General features: G+C 49.2%; 1 protein-coding gene across 1 annotated transcript in view; it reads left to right on the top strand.

The window, feature by feature from the left end:
- The window catches only part of STX5 (syntaxin 5), a 30,293-nt gene that overhangs the window by 7,967 nt on the left and 2,255 nt on the right, over positions 1–20,071 (top strand). Inside the window, exons 6-10 of the mRNA XM_049779723.1 lie at positions 1,980–2,096; positions 2,182–2,238; positions 2,408–2,489; positions 2,944–3,050; positions 3,182–3,303. Coding sequence (XP_049635680.1) covers positions 1,980–2,096; positions 2,182–2,238; positions 2,408–2,489; positions 2,944–3,050; positions 3,182–3,303 — 485 coding nt within the window. The remainder of the gene's footprint in view (positions 1–1,979; positions 2,097–2,181; positions 2,239–2,407; positions 2,490–2,943; positions 3,051–3,181; positions 3,304–20,071) is intronic.

The following is a 20,071-nucleotide window of genomic DNA, read 5'->3' as shown; positions in this document are numbered from 1 at the left end:
AAACTGGGGATATTTGAGGAAAGTGGGCACTGGTGAAGGGATGGGTGTTGAAACATTGTGTGCCTGAAAATCAATCTTGAATTTTGGGTATTTGGGTACTTCACAGTAAATTCGATAAAATATATTTTTTAAAAAAATATATTTTAATAAAGAAAGCAGCTCTGGCTTGGGCACTAGGGTGGGAAGTTGTGCTGTTTCTTTTTTGTTTTTTTGGATGGGCCACACTCAGCAGCACTCAGGTGTTATTCTTGGTTCTGTCCTTAGAAATCACTTTTGGGAAGAAAAAAAAAAAAGAAATCACTCTTGGCAGGCTCAGGAGACCATATGGGATGCCGGGGATCAAACTCCATTTGGTTGCGTGCAAGGCAAATGCCCTCCCCTCCCCACTGCACCATCACTCCGTGCTGTTTCTGAGCTTGAACTGTGGGAGAAAGCTTAATGTGATGCACCCTGAGGTGCACTTTGAGCCCCTCTTAAGGGACAGGGCAGTGAGCAGGACCTCAGTGGACATCTGGGGCAGAGAGAGTGGTTGGAGGTGAGGATCAGGGGGTGCTGGTGGAAAGACTAGTTCTAGCTTTTTCTTCTAGCCTCATTTTTCTGTGGGGGGACCACACCTGGCAGCACAGCACTCGGGTTACTCCTGGCTCTGTGCTCAGAAATCTCTCCTGACAGGCTTGGGGGACCACATGGGATTCCAGGGATAGAACCCGAGTCCATCTCAGGTCGGCAACATGCAAGGCAAACAACCTACCACCATGTTATCACTCCAGCCTCCTCTTCTAGCCTCATAATGATAGTTTGATTGAAGCTTCTTTTTTTTTTTTTTTTTTTTTTTGGTTTTTGGGCCACACCCGGTAACGCTCAGGGGTTACTCCTGGCTATGCGCTCAGAAGTCGCTCCTGGCTTGGGGGACCATATGGGACACCGGGGGATCGAACCGCGGTCCATCCAACGCTAGCGCAGGCAAAGCAGGCACCTTACCTTTAGCGCCACCGCCCGGCCCCTGATTGAAGCTTCTTTAGAAAGATGCAAGGGCAGAGAAGGAAGTTTGTTTAAGAGAACATGATCTGGAGAGACAGTACCTGCCTTGTATGCTGCTAATCCGGGTTCTATCCCCGGTAGTCCATATGGTCCCCTGAGCACTCTGGGAGTAGTCCCTGAGTGCAGAGCCAAGAATTACCCCATAGCTTGCCAAGTGTGACTCAAAACAAAAAGAAAAAGAAAAAGAAAATGAACACAGGCTGCTCTCCAGAGGGAAAACAGGCAGAGCAAAATACGTGTTTGAGGGAGATCAGAAGTTTGAAGAGCAAGCGAGCCTCCCACCTCTCCGGAACTCTGCTTGACCTCGTTTCCTCCTTCCTCTTCCTTCTGGTCCCTTCCTGGCTTTCATTGCCTCCAGCAAGTTTGCTTTGCCATTTGCCAAGCCCTGGCTTGGTCTCCACTCTTGCGCTCTATGCCAGGGATGATTGCCTTAGTCTGGTGTAGGAATCCTGACTTCACTGCTAACCTTGTGGGCACAAATCAGAGCTTTCACTCTTGCCTTTGTGGTTTGTTTTGTTTTGTGGACCCCACCCTGTGATCAGGCTCAGAGCTTCCTCTTCTCAGCTCTGCTCTCAGGAATTGCTTCTGACAGGCTGGGGGAACTATATGCAATGCAAGGAATCGAACCTGGACCTGCTGTTGTAAGGCAAACACCCTCCTGCCATGCTGTGCTATAGCTCCATGCCATGAGTGTATGCTGCATACTGGAGAGTACAGACATAAGTCAGATCCTAGTTTTCCTCTTTCCCTTCAGGGTCGGAGCCAAGAACAGACTGGAGGGGCAGGGACGTTCCGACAGGCCACCCCCTGTCTGAGAAAAACCTCACCTTTTACCAAAAATTCCATCCTGACCAGCCCTGACCAGTACTGCTCAGTAGCTGTGGGGGGTGCTGCAGGTGGTCAGGCTGAATCTGTTTCCCCGTTGCTTTTCCCCCCAGGACATCAATAGCCTCAACAAAAAAATCGCCCAGCTGCAGGATTTCGTGCGGGCCAAGGGCACCCAGAGCGGCCGGCACCTGCAGACTCACTCCAACACCATCGTGGTCTCCCTGCAGGTGCGAGCAGCGGGGTTCTGGGTGGGGTGGGGGACCCAGCAGCAGCTCCTGCTCTGGTGCTCACCTTCCTCTCCTTTCCTTCCAGTCCAAACTGGCCTCCATGTCCAATGACTTCAAATCCGTTTTGGAAGTGAGGACAGAGGTGAGTAGAATCTTTGTAGGCGGGCAGATGTGTCACGGGCAAGGGGTGTTAAGAGCCAAGAGGGACCCTGGGCAGAGGCAGGGGCAGGCAGGAGGGGGCTTGGCGCTCTCACCCCTGGGGAGAGTTGCGGGGCCCTCAGGGACCTTTTGCGTTTCTTTCCCAACCCCAGAACCTGAAGCAGCAGAGGAGCCGGCGGGAGCAGTTCTCCCGGGCACCCGTGTCAGCCCTGCCCCTTGCCCCCAACCACTTGGGTAAGTCTCGGGCAAGACTGAGCGGGCAGGTTTAGTGAGTGTGGTGGCGAGGGCGCCCCCTGTAGGCAGGGGCAGGTAGGTGACTGGAAAGCCAAGGATGAGGCCAGCCATACTCCCTATGGTTGGCCCATCGCTGGGCTGGACGAGCCCTTTCCGCCATCCCAGACCATCACCCTTTTTGGAAGGTTCTCGAGCCTGCTTCGGACCAGAAGGGCTCCTCCCGCTTCCCATGAACCCACCGTGTTCACAGCTGCCTCGTGTAGTTTTCCAGCTTTTGAGAATTCAGACTTGGTTCTGTCCCACTTCACAGATGGGGACGCAGAAGCTGGGACAGTTCAGTGACTTGTCCCGGCTGGCAGGGCTTCTGAGTGCCAAGATCCAGGGTCCATGATCCTGGACCCCGCCTTAAATCACTCACTCTTCGCACCCCCTTGTCTTCTCTCTTGCCCTCTAGGGGGTGGTGCTGTGGTTTTGGGGGCAGAGTCTCGGGCCTCCGGGGATGTGGCCATCGACATGATGGACACTCGAGCCAGCCAGCAGCTGCAGCTCATTGATGAGCAGGTAGGTAGCGGTGCTCCTTGGCCAGGGAAGGGGTTGGTGGGAGTGGGGAGACCCCTGTCTGGGCCAGCCTGGATCTGAAGAAACCTGAGGTTCACACCCTCGCTCTGTGTGTGTATTACTCTCTCCTGCAGGATTCCTATATTCAGAGCCGAGCAGACACCATGCAGAACATTGAATCCACAATTGTTGAGCTGGGCTCCATCTTTCAGCAGTTGGCACATATGGTGAAGGAACAGGAAGAGACCATTCAGAGGTGAGGCTGCACCGGCCCCGCCAGGCCAGGGAGAGGGACCTTCTCCAGGGACAGCTGGGGGAGAGTGATTTTTCACACACTCGCGCACACACAGTCTAGGTCAGCTGCCTCCACCATGAAGTTAGTACTTTCCAAAAGCGCCTCTTGCATGGAGCCTTCTTGGTTATTGGGATTAGATGGGTGGGTATAAAAAGGGGGAAAATAGAGACCAAAGCGGTGGTGCAAGCGGTAGGGCATCTGCCTTGCATGCACTAACCTAGGACAGACCTCGGTTCGATCTCCCAGCATCCCATATGGTTCCCCAAGCCAGGAGTGATTTCTGAGTTCATAACCAGGAATAACTCTTGAGCGTCACCAGTGCCTTCCTTCTTGTACTCTCTCTCCAACCCCACAAACTATGTTTTTTGTTTTGTTTTAGGGCACATCTTACAGTGCTCAGGGATACTGCTGTCTCTGTGCTCTGGGATTGTGGAGCCAGAGAGTAAACCTAGTCAGCCACATTTAGGCACGTGCTCTCTTAGCTGCACTCTCCAGCCGCGAAGTAGCTGGTTTGAGTGGGAAGGTTATGGTAGAGCCTTTTTGCAGTGCTGAGACTCAACCTGGGGTCTCAAACTTGCCAGCAGGTATTATGCACCTGGCCATGTACCCCATCTGCCCTAATGTAGACCTTCCAGAAGTGATGTCTTAGTGCTAGTAGCTCAAAGGGCAGGTGGGAACCCCGAGTCTGATTCCTCAGATGACACAGTCCCCCAAATACTATCCAGAATGGTACCAGAGCACTAAAGCCAACTATGATGACACTGCGTTCCCCAACCTCCCCCGCTCCCCCTGAAAAGAAAGCCCACATATGACCAAGAGTTGGGTAAAGGTTAGGGTGTGATCCAGCCAGATGGAGAGGTGTGTCAGCCAGAGGGAGGAGGCATTGTGCCAGCCAGAGAGAGGGGGCAGTGTGAAGCTCTTCCCAGGAGAAGTCCCATGAATAAGGCCTACCGGGTAGGGTACTCCCAGAGCAGCTCAGGTGAGGTCATTAAACCGTGTGACAGTCGTCACAATGTGGTCTGATATGCTGTGACTTGAGTTGGCCCCAACATAGGATTTGACCAAAGGTGACAGTGACAGTACCTGCCTTCTGGACTTTGTTTTGGTGTTGGGAGGAAAAGGACCACAGGCGGAGCTGGGGAGTCCAGCCAGGGTCAGCCGCTTGCTAGGCGTGCCCTCCCTCCAACCTTGCTGGCCCTGGCTCCTAGGCCACACTTGGCGGAGTTCAGGGTTTGCTCCTAACTGTGCTCAGGGGAACCACAGGTGGTATTGGGGGCTGAACAAAAACCTCTTAATACTTTCTATCTTGAGGTGTCAGAGATAGTATAGTGGGGAGTAAGGTGCTTGCCTCACATGCATCCCTTTTCAATCCTGGTCTCCCCATATGGTGACCTGAGTACTTCAGGGAGTCCCTCTTCAGCTCCGAACCTGGATTCGATTCTGTGCTCTTCTTGGGTGAGGCCACAGAGCAGCCCCAAAAGAACTCCAGTACAGACTCTCAGAAAGATATTTTTTGTTTGTTTTTTGGGCCACAACTCAGGGGTTACTCCTGGCTCTGTGCTCAGAAATCGCTCCTGGCAGGCCCGCTCGGGACTATATGGGATGCCAGGATTCGAACCACCATTAGTTCTGGGTCAGCTTCTTGCCAGGCAAATGCCCTACCGCTGTGCTATCTCTCCAGCCCCATCTTAGGAAGATTTTGCTGCTTTGTGCTATGGGGTATGCAGGCTGGATTCTAAATTAGGCTAGTTTATTTCCTATTCATTTGTTTGTGTGGTTTTTTTTTTTTGTTTGTTTGCTTGGTTGGGGGTCACACCCAATAGTTTTCAGGGCTTACTCCTGGCTCTGCACTTAGGGATCACTCTAGCAGGGCTCGGGGGACCATATGAGACACTGGAGATCAAACCTGGTTGGTTGTGTGTCAGGCACACACCCTCCCCACTGTCCCTGGGGGCTATCGCTCTGGCCCCATTGTTGATGTCATTTTTGTGGGTCTTGAGCCATGCACTCCTGGCAGTGCCCAGGGTACATGCAGCTTCAGACCAGGTCTCCTGTGCCCATTGAGCCCTCTCTCAGCTCTTCAGCATCTCTCATCTCCTGAGAGATGCTGAGGATATACCTTCCAGCAATTTTTAACCCAGTGAGCAGTTTCAGAGGGATGCCGTTTTGCAGTGCGTGGGTGGGTGGGGGATTATTTGTGTCATCCTAGAGGTGCCAGTGGGCGGCACTGCAGGCAAACACTTTAACCCTGTACTATACATACCCTCTCTCTGGCCTCAGACAGCCTGGTTGTGTAGGGAAGACTGAGGTGGCTTGTCAAACTCCAGACAGTTCAAGATGCCTCTAGATATTATCTGAAAGGGGAAAACATGAGTTTGATATTTTTCTTTTGATTTTTGTTTTTTTGTTTTTGGTTTGGTTTGGTTTGGTTTTGGGGCCACACCTGGTGTTGCTCAGGGGTTACTCCTCTTCTGTTCTCAAAATGACTTCTGGCGGGCTCAGGGACTATACAGGATGCCAGGGATCAAACTTGGGTCAGCTGCATATAAGGCAAACACCCTACCCGCTGTGCTATTGTTCCGAGTCCAAATATATTTTGGGGGGCCACAACTGGTAGTGCTCAGGGGTTATTCCTGGCTTCAGGAGTCATTCTTGGTGGTGTTTGGGGGACCATATGGGAAGCTGGAGATTGCACCCAAGTCAGCCATGTGCAAGGCAAACACCCTCCCTGCTGTATTATGTGTCAGCACCTATATGAATTTTTTTAATTGAATCATGTGAGAAACGTCTTGTTTCATATGCACATGGATGAAATCATTTGGGACTTGCCACCCTTCTTAGATGGCTTTACACAATCTCCTTCCATTGTCTTCTGTAAGTGGCAACATTTTGTCTTCCTTTAGCTCAATAGCAATTTCTTTTGTATAAATATAACAGATTTATCAATAGGCACTTCAGTGTTTTCCATACACTGTTTAGTTACTGGAGTCACGCTCGGTGTTGCTCGGAACTGCTCTGAACTCACTGATTGGGGGTTACTCTCTTTTTTTTTTTTTTTTTTTGGGCCACACCCGGCGGTGCTCAGGGGTTACTCCTGGCTGTCTGCTCAGAAATAGCTCCTGGCAGGCACGGGGGACCATATGGGACACCGGGATTCCAACCAACCACCTTAGGTCCTGGATCGCCTGCTTGCAAGGCAAACACTGCTGTGCTATCTCTCCGGGCCCGAGGTTACTTTCTTTTTTTTTTTTTTTTTTTTTTTAATCTTTTTTTTTTTTGGGGGGGGGGTCACACCCGGCGGTGCTCAGGGCTTGCTCCTGGCTGTCTGCTCAGAAATAGCTCCTGGCAGGCACGGGGGACCATATGGGACACCGGGATTCGAACCAACCACCTTTGGTCCTGGATCGGCTGCTTGCAAGGCAAACGCCACTGTGCTATCTCTCCGGGCCCCGGGGTTACTTTCTTTTTTTTTTTTTTTTTTTTTTTTTTTTTTTTTTGGTTTTTTTTTTTTGGGGTCACACCCGGCAGTGCTCAGGGGTTATTCCTGGCTCCAGGCTCAGAAATTGCTCCTGGCAGGCACAGGGGACCATATGGGGCGCCGGGATTCGAACCGATGACCTCCTGCATGAAAGGCAAACGCCTTACCTCCATGCTATCTCTCCGGCCCCCCGGGGTTACTTTCTTAAGGGAGCTTCACGGTGCCAGAGATTGAATTTGGGGTTGTTGCTTGCAAGGAATACACTTGTTAATAGAGCTATCTCTGATCCCCAGATTTTTTTTTTTTGGAGCCATAGCTGGTGGTGTTCAGGACTTACTCAACTTATACCCAGCTCTGTGAAGGTATTAAGGGATCACTCCTGATGTCCTCTCGGGGACAGGATTGAACCCAGGTTGACTGCTTGGAAGGCAAATCCCCTACCTGCTGTACTATCACTCTGGCCCCAGGTTTCTACTTTTTTTATTTCCCGTGGGAGACCACACCCTGTAATGCTCAGGGGTTACTCCTGGCTCTGTACTCAAAAATCACTCCTGGCAGGTTCGAGGGACCATATGGGATGCCGTGGATCCAACCTGAATCAGCCACATGCAAGGCAAACTCCTGCTGTACCTGTACTATCATTTTGGCCCATGCCAATTTTTTTTTTTTTTTTTTTTTTTTGGTTTTTTGGTTTTTGGGCCTCACCCAGTGTTGCTCAGGGGTTATTTCTAGCTGGTTCTGCGTTCAGAAATCAGTCCTGGCAGGATTGGGGGACTATATGGAATGCCAGGAATCGAATGCAGGTCTGTCCTGGGTCGGCCTCGTGCAAAGCAAATATTCTACCACTGTGCTATCTCTCCGGCCACATGGTGTCCAAATTTTTGCATGTAGTTCTGGGGATCAAACCCAAGTCTCGAGTGCAAAGTATGACAAGCCCTTTGAGCTATCCTCCTGTTGTGCTGGGGTTCTTTGTTGTTGTTATTGTTGTTTTGGCTTTGGTTTGAGGTGATATCCAGTGCTGCTCAGGGTCTACAGCCTTAGTGAGAAGGGTTGCACCTGCAGTATTCAGGGGAACATTTGGTGCCCAGGCTTCCCATGTGCAAAGCATGTGCTCCAACCCTTACAGGTTTCTCCTAGCCCCTTCAGATTTTTATTTATTTTATTGTTGTTGGTGGTGGCTTTTGGTTTTGGGGTCAGATCTGGCAGTGATCAGGGGTTATTTCTGGCTCTGTACTGATTGATCACTCCTGGCAGGCTTGGAAGACCAGGTGGATTATGGGAGTTGAACCTGGGTTGGTCCCAGGTCGTTAGAGTGCAAGTCAAATGCCCTACCACTGTGTTATTGCTCCAACCCTGCTTTTTTTGTGTATGTGTGTGTGTGGTTTTTGGGTCACACCCGGCAGTGCTCAGTGGTTACGCCTGGCTCCATGCTCAGAAATTGCTCCTGGCAGGCACAGAGGACCACATGGGACTCCGGGATTTGAACCGATGACCTTCTGCATGAAAGGCAAACGCCTTACCTCCATGCTATCTCTCTGGCCTCGCTTTTTTTTTTTTTTTTTTTGGTTTTTGGGCCACACCTGGCAGTGCTCAGGGGTTACTCCTGGCTGTCTGCTCAGAAATAGCTCCTGGCAGGCACGGGGGACCATATGGGACACCGAGATTCCAACCAACCACCTTTGGTCCTGGATCGGCTGCTTGCAAGGCAAACGCCGCTGTGCTATCTCTCCGGGCCCTGGCCCCGCTTTTTTCGTTTTTTAAGAAATATGTCTTTGGGCCAGAGCAGTGGCACAGAAGCAGGGTGTTTGCCTTACACATGGCTGACCTAGGACAGACCTCAGTTCCATCCCCCGGCGTCCCATATGGTCTCCCAGGCCAGGAGTGATTTCTGAGCACATAGCCAGGACTAACCCTTGAGTGTCACTGGGTGTGTCCCAAAAACAAAAAGAAAAAGAAAAGAAATATGTCTTGGGGCCATTGGCAGGGCTGGAACCCTCCTCTCCCACATGAAAAATCTGTACTCAGTTCTTTTGAGTTTAGCTCTTAAACTTAAAATGTCTTTGACTAATTAGATTTAAAAAATTAGGCATATATTTGTTCATAATAGTTTATTTTGGTGGGGTTATGCCCAAAAAACTCCAGTGATGCTAGAGTGACTTTACTCTTGGCTCTGCACTCAGCAATTAGTCCTGGCAGTGCCCAGGGAACTACATGAAATGCCAGGGATACAAATCGAGTTGGCCACGTTCAGTGCAAGCTCCCTACTCACTGCTATTGCTTTTCACTTTGATTTCCATTTTCCTTGTTATGCTCTAACTTTGGGTTTTAGTTTTGGTTCCTTTTTCCAGTATTTTTACTTGTGATGTTAAGTTGTTCATTTCTGATACTATTCTTTTTTCTTTATGAAGGGATATAGGACTTTCCTCTTAGTCCTGCTTTTGCTGTAGTATTCCTTAGTTTTTGATAACTGTGTTGCCATCTTTTGGCTCTGAGAATTCTTTAATTTCTGCTTAATTTCTTCTTGACCTAACGTTATTAAGAAGCTTATTGTTTGGTCTTCACATGTCTGGGAGTTTTCTCTGCTTCCTCTTTGTAGTTAGTGGCTACTTTTGCAGTATGTGGCTCTCAAAAACTACTTAATATGGGCTGAGTGGTGGTGCTAGAGGTAAGGCGTCTGCCTTGCAAGCACTAGCTTAGGACGGACTGTGGTTCCATCCCCGGCATCCCAATGGTTCCCCCAAGCCAGGAGCAATTTCTGAGTGCATAGTCAGGAGTAATCCCTGAGCGTTAAATGGGTGTGGGCCCCCCATTAAATAAATAAAACTACTTAATATGTGGCCAGAGAGATAGTATAGCAGGTAAGGCACTTGCATTGCATGTAGCCAACACGGCTTGATCCCCAGCACCCCATATGGTTCCCTGAGCACCTCCCGAAATAATTTCTGAGTACAAAGTTAGGAGTAGCCCCTGATTTGTTGGATGTGGCTTAAAACAAAACAAAACAAAACAAAAATAAACAAAAAGCAATACAGCAGGTAGGGTACTTGCCTTGCATGGAGCCAACACAGCTTTAATGCCCAGCATCCCATACCATCCCCTGAGCCTTACCAGGAATAATTTCTGAGTACAGAAACAGGAGTGATCCCTGAGCATCGCCAGGTGTGCTTCAAAAATAAAGCCCCCCAGGGGCCAGAGAGATAGCATGGAGGTAAGGCGTTTGCCTTTCATGCAGGAGGTCATCGGTTCGAATCCCGGCGTCCCATATGGTCCCCCGTGCCTGCCAGGAACAATTTCTGAGCCTGGAGCCAGGAATAATCTCTGAGCACTGCCGGGTGTGACCCAAAAACCACAAAAAAAAAAAAAAATAAAAAAAAAAAAATAAAGCCCCCCCCCAAAACTTGGTATGATTTTAACCTTCCTACATGTATTGACACTTGTTTTGTTTCCCAGCATATGGTCTGTCCTTGAAAATAATTCTGTGTTGTTTCACTTGAAAAGAAAAGTAAATCAAACTGTTTGGGGTGACATGTTCTACAGATGTCTCTTCATAAGCCCATGTGTTCTGATTTATCATTTCAGGCTGGTTAATCCCTTATGTAAACTGTCTAGCAGATCTCTCCAGTGTTGTCCTTGGACTTTTATGCGCAGAACTTATTTATGGTTCAGAACTTAATGATCGGGCCCGGAGAGATAGCACAGCGGTGTTTGCCTTGCAAGCAGCTGATCCAGGACCAAAGGTGGTTGGTTCGAATCCCGGTGTCCCATATGGTCCCCCGTGCCTGCCAGGAGCTATTTCTGAGCAGACAGCCAGGAGTAACCCCTGAGCACCGCCGGGTGTGGCCCAAAAACAAAAACAAAAAAAAACAAAGAACAAAAAAAACAGAACTTAATGATCACGCCTAGCAGAACTTGGGACCCTGTATGGTGCCTCACATTGATCCTTCCTGTGCTTTGTACACACTCCTTACCCAGGGTACTTTCTTTCCAGCCTGTTTTCTCATTCTTGGAACTGTCTGGTGCCAAGGATTGAATCTGAGTCTCCAGGATCCAAAGCTTGTGATCTTCCCATTGAGCTGACTTTCTAGCCTCTCTATCTGCCTCTGTTAACATTTACTTGCAGGGTCAGGGAAACAAAGGTTTCCTAACCTTTGCTCTTTTTTTTGGCTTTTGGGCTACACCCAGTGACGCTCAGAGGTTACTCCTGGCTGTGCGCTCAGAAATCGCTCCTGGTTTGGGGGATCAAGCGAGATCGTCCTAGGTTAGCCGCATGCAAGGCAAACAAAACGCCCTACTGCTGCGCCACACCACTCTGGCTCTGCAACCTTTGATTTTTGAGTGTTTATGAAGGAATGAAACTTTTTCCTCTAGGCAGCAAAAAAAACAAAAAAAAAAACAAAAAACAAAAACAGAAAAAAAACCTGAAAAGCATTTCTTTTTTTTTAATCCATTCAATTACTCAGTGCCCTTTTTATTAGGGCGGCCACACTGACTATTCTCAGGGGTTCCTCCTGGCTCTGTACCCAGAAATTTTTCCTGGCAGGGCTTGTTTTTTGTTTTAAATTTTGGTACCAGGGTCCAATAGTGTGTTGTTTTTTTTTGCGGGGGGGGGGGGGGGGGGGGAGGGGTCACACCCGGCAGCGCTCAGGGGTTACTCCTGGCTCTAAGCTAGAAATTGCTCCTGGGCCCCGAGAGATAGCACAGCGGCGTTTGCCTTGCAAGCAGCCGATCCAGGACCAAAGGTGGTTGGTTTGAATCCCGGTGTCCCATATGGTCCCCCGTGCCTGCCAGGAGCTATTTCTGAGCAGACAGCCAGGAGGAACCTCTGAGCAAAGCCGGGTGTGACCCAAAAACCAAAAAAAAAAAAAAAAAGAAAAGAAATTGCTCCTGACAGGCTCAGGTGACCCTATGGGATGCTGGGATTTGAACCACCGACTTCTGCATGCAAGGCAAATGCTTGACCTCCATGCTATCTCTCCGGCCCCAGTGTAGGGTTTTATTTGTTTGTTTTGGTTTTTATTGATTTTGTTTTTGGGTCATACCCGGTGACACTCAGGAGTTACTCCTGGCAGGATCCGGGGACTATATGGGATGCTGGGAATCAAACCAGAGTCCGTCCAGGGTTGACTGTGTGCAAGGCAAATGCCTTACCACTGTGCTATCACTCTGGCCCCAATAGTTTTTTGAAAAGCAAATAGGATTTCACACTTCTGGTAAACATAGCTGCTTCTCCCCATCACTGTCAGAGTGCCAAAAACTGCCCACACGCAGCTTTTATTTATTTTTTGGGGGGCCACACCCGGTGATGCTCAGGGGCTACTCCTGGCTATGCGCTCAAAAATCGCTCCTGGCTTGGGGTTCCATATGGGACGTGGGGAGATCGAACCGAAGTCCATCCTAGGTTAGTGCAGGTAACGCAGACGCCTTCCCTACCGCCTGTACCACCATTCTGGTCCCCTCACACACAGCTTTTTTTGTAGCTTTTCAGACCATTACCTGTTTAGGTGACCTTTAGAAAATAAATATTTTTGCTGAGATCAAACGTGTGTTAGCTGCGTGCAGGGCAAGAGCCCTCCCCAATGCACTGTTGCTGTGGCCCTGTCTTATACACACACACACCCTTTTTTTTTTTTTGTTTTTGTTTTTGGGCCACACTCGACAGCACTCAGGTTACTCCTGGCTTTGCGCTCAGAAGTAGCTCCTGGCAGGTGCGGGGGATCATATAGGATGCCTGGGATCGACTCTGGGTCCCTCTGGCCCCTTTGAACTTGGTGTAAGGTGATCCAGAGAGTGCTAGGTGAAGGGATTCCCTTGAAGCCTAGTTAAGTGACCTTACATTCTTTTTTCTTTTGGGGGAGACCATACCCAGCAGTGCTCAGGAGTTACTCCCGGCTCTGAACTCAGACATCATTCCTGCTTGGCTTGGGGGACCATTTGGGATGCCTGGGAGCGAACCCAGGACAGCCGGCTGCATACAAAGCAAATGCTCTCCCTGCTGTGCTATTGCTCCAGCCTTCTTTTTTTTTTTTTTGGTTTTTGTGCCACGCCCGGCGGTGCTCAAGGGTTACTCCTGGCTGTCTGCTCAGAAATAGCTCCTGGCAGGCACGGGGGACCATATGGGACACTGGGATTCGAACCAACCACCTTTGGTCCTGAATCGGCTGCTTGCAAGGCAAACGCCGCTGTGCTATCTCTCCGGGCCCTGCTCCAGCCTTCTGATCTTACTTTCCTTATGCTTCTGCTTAAGAACCACACCAGCCAAGGGGCCAGAGAGATAGCACAGCGGTAGGGCATTTGTCTTGCATGCGGCCAATCCAGGACAGAAGGTGCTTCAAATCCCAGCATCCATATGGTCCTCTGTGCCAGCCAGGAGCGATATTTGAGCTCAGAGCCAGGAGCGGCCCCTGAGCGCTGCTGAGTATGACCCAAAAACAAATAAAAAAGAATCATACCAGAAGAGCCCAGGCTCACGGCCACATCATGCAGGAGATCAAAGAGACACATGGGTTCTACCTCTTAAGCCACTCGCCACTACCCCAGCCCTGACATTTTATTTTGTTTTAAATAGGCCACAGTTTTTACTTTTCTATTTCTTTCATTTTGATGTCTTTTTTTTTTTTTTTTTTTTTTTTGGTTTTTGGGTCACACCTGGCAGTGCTCAGGGGTTATTCCTGGCTCCAGGCTCAGAAATTGCTCCTGGCAGGCACAGGGGACCATATGGGGCGCCGGGATTCGAACCGATGACCTCCTGCATGAAAGGCAAACGCCTTACCTCCATGCTATCTCTCCGGCCCCAACATTTTGATGTCTTAACTCTTCTAGGTGAAAAAAAAAAAAAAATATATATATATATATATATATATATATATATATATATATATATATATACATATATTGGTTTTTGAGTCACACCCAGCAGCACTAAGGGGTTACTTCTGGCTCTATGCTCAGAAATCGCTCCTGGCAGGCTCGGGGGACCATATGGGACGCCGCAACTTAAACCACCATCCTTCTGAATAGTAGGCAAACACCCTACCTCCATGCTATCTCTCTGGCCCTCCTGGCAGGCTCGGGGGACCATATGGGATGCTGCAACTTAAACCACCATCCTTCTGAATAGTAGGCAAACACCCTACCTCCATACTATCTCTCTGGCCCCCTAAAAAAATTTTTTTTTCTTTTGTTTTTGGGTCCACCCGGCAGCGCTCAGGGGTCACTCCTAGCTCTACGCTCAGAAATTGCTCCTGCCATCCTTCTGCATGCAAAGCAAAGCCCAACATTCATGCTATCTCTCCAGCCCAAGGCGAACATTTATTTATTGATTTTGTGTGTGTGTGTGGGAGGGTCATATCCGGAGGAAACTCAGGGCTTCTTCCTGGCTCTGTGCTCAAGGCTCACTCCTGGCAGTGCTCAGTGACTATCTGGGATGCCATGATTGAACTCGCGTCAGCTCCATGCAAGGCCAAGCACACTGCCACTGTCCTCACTCCTGGGGCCTGAAACTGCTGTTTATGTTACAAGTGCCTTGAGTGTCTTTAACAAGGCTGCCATGGAAGTGATTCTTTTTAATTAATTAATTTATTTATTTGGATTTTGGGCCACACTGGTGGCATTTGGGTTACTCCTGGCTTTGCGCTCAGAAATCACTCCTGGCAGCCTTGGGGATGCCAGAAATCGAACCTGAATCTGCCCTGGGTTGGCAAACACCCTACCACTATATTATTGCTCTAGCCCACCCGACCCCCCTTTTTTTTTTTTTTTGGTTTTTGGATCATGCCTGGCGACACAGGTTACTCCTGGCTCTGTGCTCAGAAATCACTTCTGGAAGGATTGTAGAATCATATGGGATGCTGGGATTCGAACCACCATTCATCCTGAATCGGCTGCATGCAAGGCAAACACCTTACCACTGTGCTATCTCTCTGGCTTTTTATTTATTTATTGGTTTTTGGGCCATACCTGGCAGTGCTCAGGGGTTACTCCCGGCTGTCTGCTCAGAAATAGCTCCTGGCAGGCACGGGGGACCATATGGGACACCAGGATTCGAACCAACAACCTTAGGTCCTGGATCGGCTGCTTGCAAGGCAAACACCGCTGTGCTATCTCTCCGGGCCCTCTGGCTTTTTATTTAAACTAAACTTTTCCTTTCCTTTTGTAACCATTTCTTTATGTACTTTAAGGAACACTGTCCCAATATTGTACCTACTACTAGAGTATTGGGGTCCCTCCTGCAGTGTTTCCAGGCCCTTTCATCCCTACCCAGTCTTCTTGGTCTACTCTACTCTGCAGGCCCACTCCGGGCAGTTGCACTGGCTATGCCCCTTCCAGTGTTTGTTTCTATTCAGCTGATGGAACCTTCTGGATTTGCCACCAGTTTCCCACACTTCCCCTCAGGTTCCATGCACATCGCAGCACACTGGAAGATTATTATTTTTTCCTCAGAACTGAGTAGTAGTAGTCCACTGTGTAGATGTAGTTTCTTTCTCCACTCATCTGTTCCTGGGCTCTTGGGTTATTTTCAGAACTTGGCTACTGTAAATTGTCACGATGAAACAGGCTTGCAAATGTTATTGTGAAATACACTTTGGGCCTCTTAGGGTAGAAGCCAGGAAGTAGAACTAAAAAGTCATATTCCTGGGCTAGAGCAATAGCAGAGAGGGGTGCGTGTTTGCTTTGTATGTGGTCAACCTGGGTTTGATTCCTGAGCACAGAGCCTGGAATAACCCCTGTGTTTGCCTGTGTGGTTCAAAAAACCAAAGAGAAAGTACTGTATTTTGTATTGGGTCAGAGTGATTGCACAGTTGGGGCCGGCGTGGTGGCGCTAGAGGTAAGGTGTGTGCCTTGCCAGCGCTAGTCTAGGACGGACCGCAGTTCGATCCCCCAGCGTCCCATATGGTCCCCCAAGCCAGGAGCGACTTCTGAGCGCATAGCCAGGAGTAACCCCTGAGTGTCACTGGGTGTGGCCCAAAACCAAAAAAAAAAAAAAAAAGTGATTGCACAGTGGGTAAGAGCATTTACTGTCTACGCAGCCAACCTGGGTTCTATCCTAGGTATCCCAGATGGTTCCAGGAGTGGTTCTTGAGCGCAGAGCCAGGAGTAACCCCTGAGCACTACCGGGTGTGACCCCTCCCCCCAAAAAGAAGGCTCTTGTGGGAACCTTTTTTTCTTGTTTGTTTTGTTTTTGGGCTACACCCGGTGACACTCAGGGGTTACTCTTGGCTATTCGCTCAGAAATTGCTCCTGGCTCGGGGGACCATATGGGACACCGGGGGATCGAACCGAGGTTCGTCCTGGATCAGCTGCATGAAAGGCAAATGCCCTACCGCTACGCTATCACTCCAGCCCTATCTTGTGGGAATCTTGGGAGTGTCAGGAATAGGACTTTGCAATAAAAGAAAAGAAGAAACAAAACCAAAAAGGAATAGGACTTTGCAGATGTCTTGGCGATGCCACCAGGCCAGGCTTGTCCGCCACAAAACCACTGTGAGAGGAGGCTCTGACCACAGCTACCTGGCTTCTTAACTCCCTCACACATCTTTGTTTTCTTAGTGGGGTGGGTGTGGGCCATACCCTGTGATGCTCAGGACTTCCTGGTGATTCTTCCTGGTCGTGTATGCTCCTGATAGTGTTCTGGAGACCCTGTGCAGTACTGGGGATCAAAGCTAGCTTGGCCACATGCAAAGCAATTGCCTTCCTTTCAGTCCTGTCACTCCACCCTTCATTTGTGTTTTCCAACTTCCTGTTGCATCCTCCTAAGAGCTCATTGGTTCCTGCCTGTCTCCACCACCAGAGGCCTATTCTCTTGGTTTTCATTCACAGACTGTCATTTCAGATCCAGTAGACCCATAGAATTTGCTTTTCCACTGTGGTGAGCACAACCACCAGAATTGTATGAAATAGTGGCTGGAAAGATAGCATGGAGGTAAGGCAAAAGTTTGCCTTGTATGCAGAAGGTCAGTGGTTCAAATCCCAGCATCCCATATGGTCCCCCGAGCCTGCCAGGAGCGATTTCTGTGCATAGAGCCAGAATTAACCCCTAAGTGTTGCCAGGTGTGACCAAAAAAAAAAAAAAAAAAAGAATTGTATGAAATAACAAATATTGACATCTATTTTGAGAAATTTAAGTGGAAGCCAAAGCTAAGAAACCTGATCCTTGGGCCTCAGAGCGATTGCACAGTGAGGAGGGTGTTTGCCTTGTACACGGCCCAACCTGGGTTCAATCCCTGGCATCCCATATGGTCCCCTGAGCCTGCCAGGAATGATTTCTAAGTACAGTGCCAGGAGTAAACCTCGTAAGTCAGCCCTTGATGGGGCTGGAAGGTGATGGGATGGAGGATGCGGTCTTTCTCCTCCAGCTGGGACCACTCGTCTGCCACCCTGTTCATCCGGCAGGTCTGAGGGTTCAGGATAGCAGCGAGTAGAAAACTCACAGGCAGTCAGGCTTCAGGAGATGTCAGCTTTATTCAGTGGATAAGGCTGAAGAAGAATCCATCTCAGAATCAGCCCCAGAAAGAGCCCCTGCCTTCCATAGACCCTTGCTTTTATAGACAAAAATCAGGTACTACCCTAGGGTGGGAGTAGAATACCAAGTAAGAAATAATCCAATATACTATCACCAGGTCACACCCTAGGGTAGGGCACAATTATTGATTAGGGTAGGATCAGTAACCCAGCAAACCTCTTGAGTGCCGCTGGGTGTGGCCCAGAAATGGAAGGAAAAAAAAGAAACATGATGCTTTCATTACCTCTGTGACACAAGGAGAGCTAGGACAGGGGCTGAGGCACTTACTTGGTTTGCATATGGTCACCCAGTTTAATCCCCAGCACTACATTTGGACTCTCCTACCCTGAACTCCAACATTGCCAGGGTTAATCCTTGAGCACTGTTGGGTATGGCCCAAAAAAACCCCGAACAAATGGGGACAGAGGGATAGTATAGCAAGTTGGGAATTTGCCTTGCACACAGCCAACCCAGGTTCGATCCCTGGCATCCCACATGGTCTCCTGAGCACTGTCCAGTGTGGCCCAAAAATTAAAAAAAAGAGGGGCCGGAGAGATAGCATAGAGGTAGGGCGTTTGCCTTGCATGCAGAAGGACGGTGGTTCGAATTCCGGCATCTCATATGGTCCCCCAAGCCTGCCAGGAGCAATTTCTGAACATAGAGCCAGGAGTAAACCCTGAGCACTGCGGGTATGATCCAAAAACAAAAACAAAAAAAAAGGAAAAAAGAACAAAAAAAAATAGGGATTTTCTCAGAGCAGTCTAGGCCTCCTGTATGTGAGACAGATCAGCTTGTGGTCCTCATGGCTACCTTCCTGAGTCTGGGGTTGCCAGCATGAGCCTAGCCTTTGCTCTGGCATCCTAGCTGGAATGCTGACTTTGCCAACTTTTTTCTGCCATCTGCTTGCAGGATACCACTCCTAGAAGCCCTCAGTGAAGACCAGGGTTTGTCTGGTTTTCAGAACTGCCTCCACAGAGGGTTGGAAAATCCTGTTGGTTTTCCTCAGCAGTCTCCTGAGTGCCCTTTCTCTGAAGCTTCCCTCAGCCCAGGGAGACATGTTGTCCTGACATCAGGCTTCACTTTAATTTTTTTTTTTTTTTTTGTGGTTTTTGGGTCACACCCGGCAGTGCTCAGGGGTTACTCCTGGCTCCATGTTCAGAAATTGCTCCTGGCAGGCACGGGGGACCATATGGGACGCTGGGATTCGAACCGATGACCTCTTGCATAAAAGGCAAATGCCTTACCTCCATGCTATCTCTCCAGCCCCTGTTTGTTTGTTTTGGGGCCATACCCTGCTCAAGGCTTACTCCTATCTCTGTGCTCAGGAATTACTCATGGCAATGCTTGGAAGGCCATAGGGAATACTGGGGATTGAAACTGGGTTGTTGGGCCAGAGTGATAGCACCACAGGGAAGGCATTTTCCTACATGCAGCCAACCCAGATTCAATCCTCATCATCCCATATGGTCCCCGAGCCTGTCAGGAATGATTTCTGAGCAGAGGCAAGAGTAACCCCCTGGGGCCGGAGAAATAGCATGGAGGTAGGGCGTTTGCCTTTCATGCAGAAGGACAGTGGTTCGAATTCCGGCATCCCATATGGTCCCCCATGCCAGCCAGAAGCGATTTCTGAGCGTGGAGCCAGGAGTGAGCCCTGAGGGCTGCCAGGTGTGACCCAAAAACAAAACAAAACAAAAAAAACAAAGAGTAACCCCTGAGTATTGCCAGGTATGCCCCCCCCAAATAAAAAAGAAAAAAAAAGAAACTGGGTTTTCCCCATACAGGGCAAGCACCCTACCCACTGTACTATCACTCAGGCCCTATGTCAGCTTTTTTGTTTGTTTTTTATTTTGGGGCTACAAAGGTGTTCAGGGATTACTCTTGGCAGACTTGGGGGACCTTATGGGGACCGCCAGAGATCAAGCCTGGATTAGCTATGTGCAAGGCAAACACCCTACGCACTGTGCTATTGCTCTAGTCCAGTGGTCAGCAACCTGTGGCTCGAGAGCCACATGCGGCTCTTTACACTTTTAATTTGGCTCTTCTGTGTGAGAGCCGGGCGGCTGCTCCAGGAGTCAGGACTCTGCTCCTAGCCTCTGTCAGTGTGCGCCCTGTGTGGCTCTCAAAATAAATTTCAATCGTGGTTTTGGTGAGCTTTGACTCAGTTGAAAACAAAGGTTGCCGACCACTGCTCTAGTCCAATGTCCGGCTTTTCTTATCTTTTGACTTCCTGCCCTGATTCAAGTGTCTTCCTGTCTCACTTAGAAACAGAATTCAGAGGCTGTAGCAATAGTATTGCTTGCCTTGCTCATGGTAGACCCAAGTTGGATCCCTGGCACCTTGGTTCCCCCGAGCACTGCCAGGAGTGATCCCTGAGCTACAGAGCCAGGAATAACCCCAAAACACCACAGATGTGCCCCCCCAAAAAAAAAACAAAACCACCAAACCAGAATCAAACTAGCAAGGCCTATGAATGTTTGTCCTTTATTATAAATGTAGTATTTATTCCCACTATGTAACTATCAGGCTAAAAAAAAAGTTGATGAGCAAAAATTACAATAGCTGTCATTTAGAGAGTTTTTTGTTTTGTTTTGTTTTGTTTTTTGGGCACACCTGTTTGATGCTGGCTAGCACTTGCAAGGCAGACACTTTACCACCTTACCTCTAGTGCCACCTCGGCCAGCCCCTAGAGAGCTTTTTGTTGGGTAGGGCACTTTCTGTTTATGGACTCATTCTCTCTGATCCTATGATGATAG

The sequence above is a fragment of the Suncus etruscus genome, chromosome 9 (genome assembly GCF_024139225.1).
Source record: "Suncus etruscus isolate mSunEtr1 chromosome 9, mSunEtr1.pri.cur, whole genome shotgun sequence".
NCBI lineage: Eukaryota > Metazoa > Chordata > Mammalia > Eulipotyphla > Soricidae > Suncus > Suncus etruscus.
The sequence above is the reverse complement of the archived record's forward strand: the minus strand, read 5'-3'. Positions and strand labels throughout refer to the sequence as shown.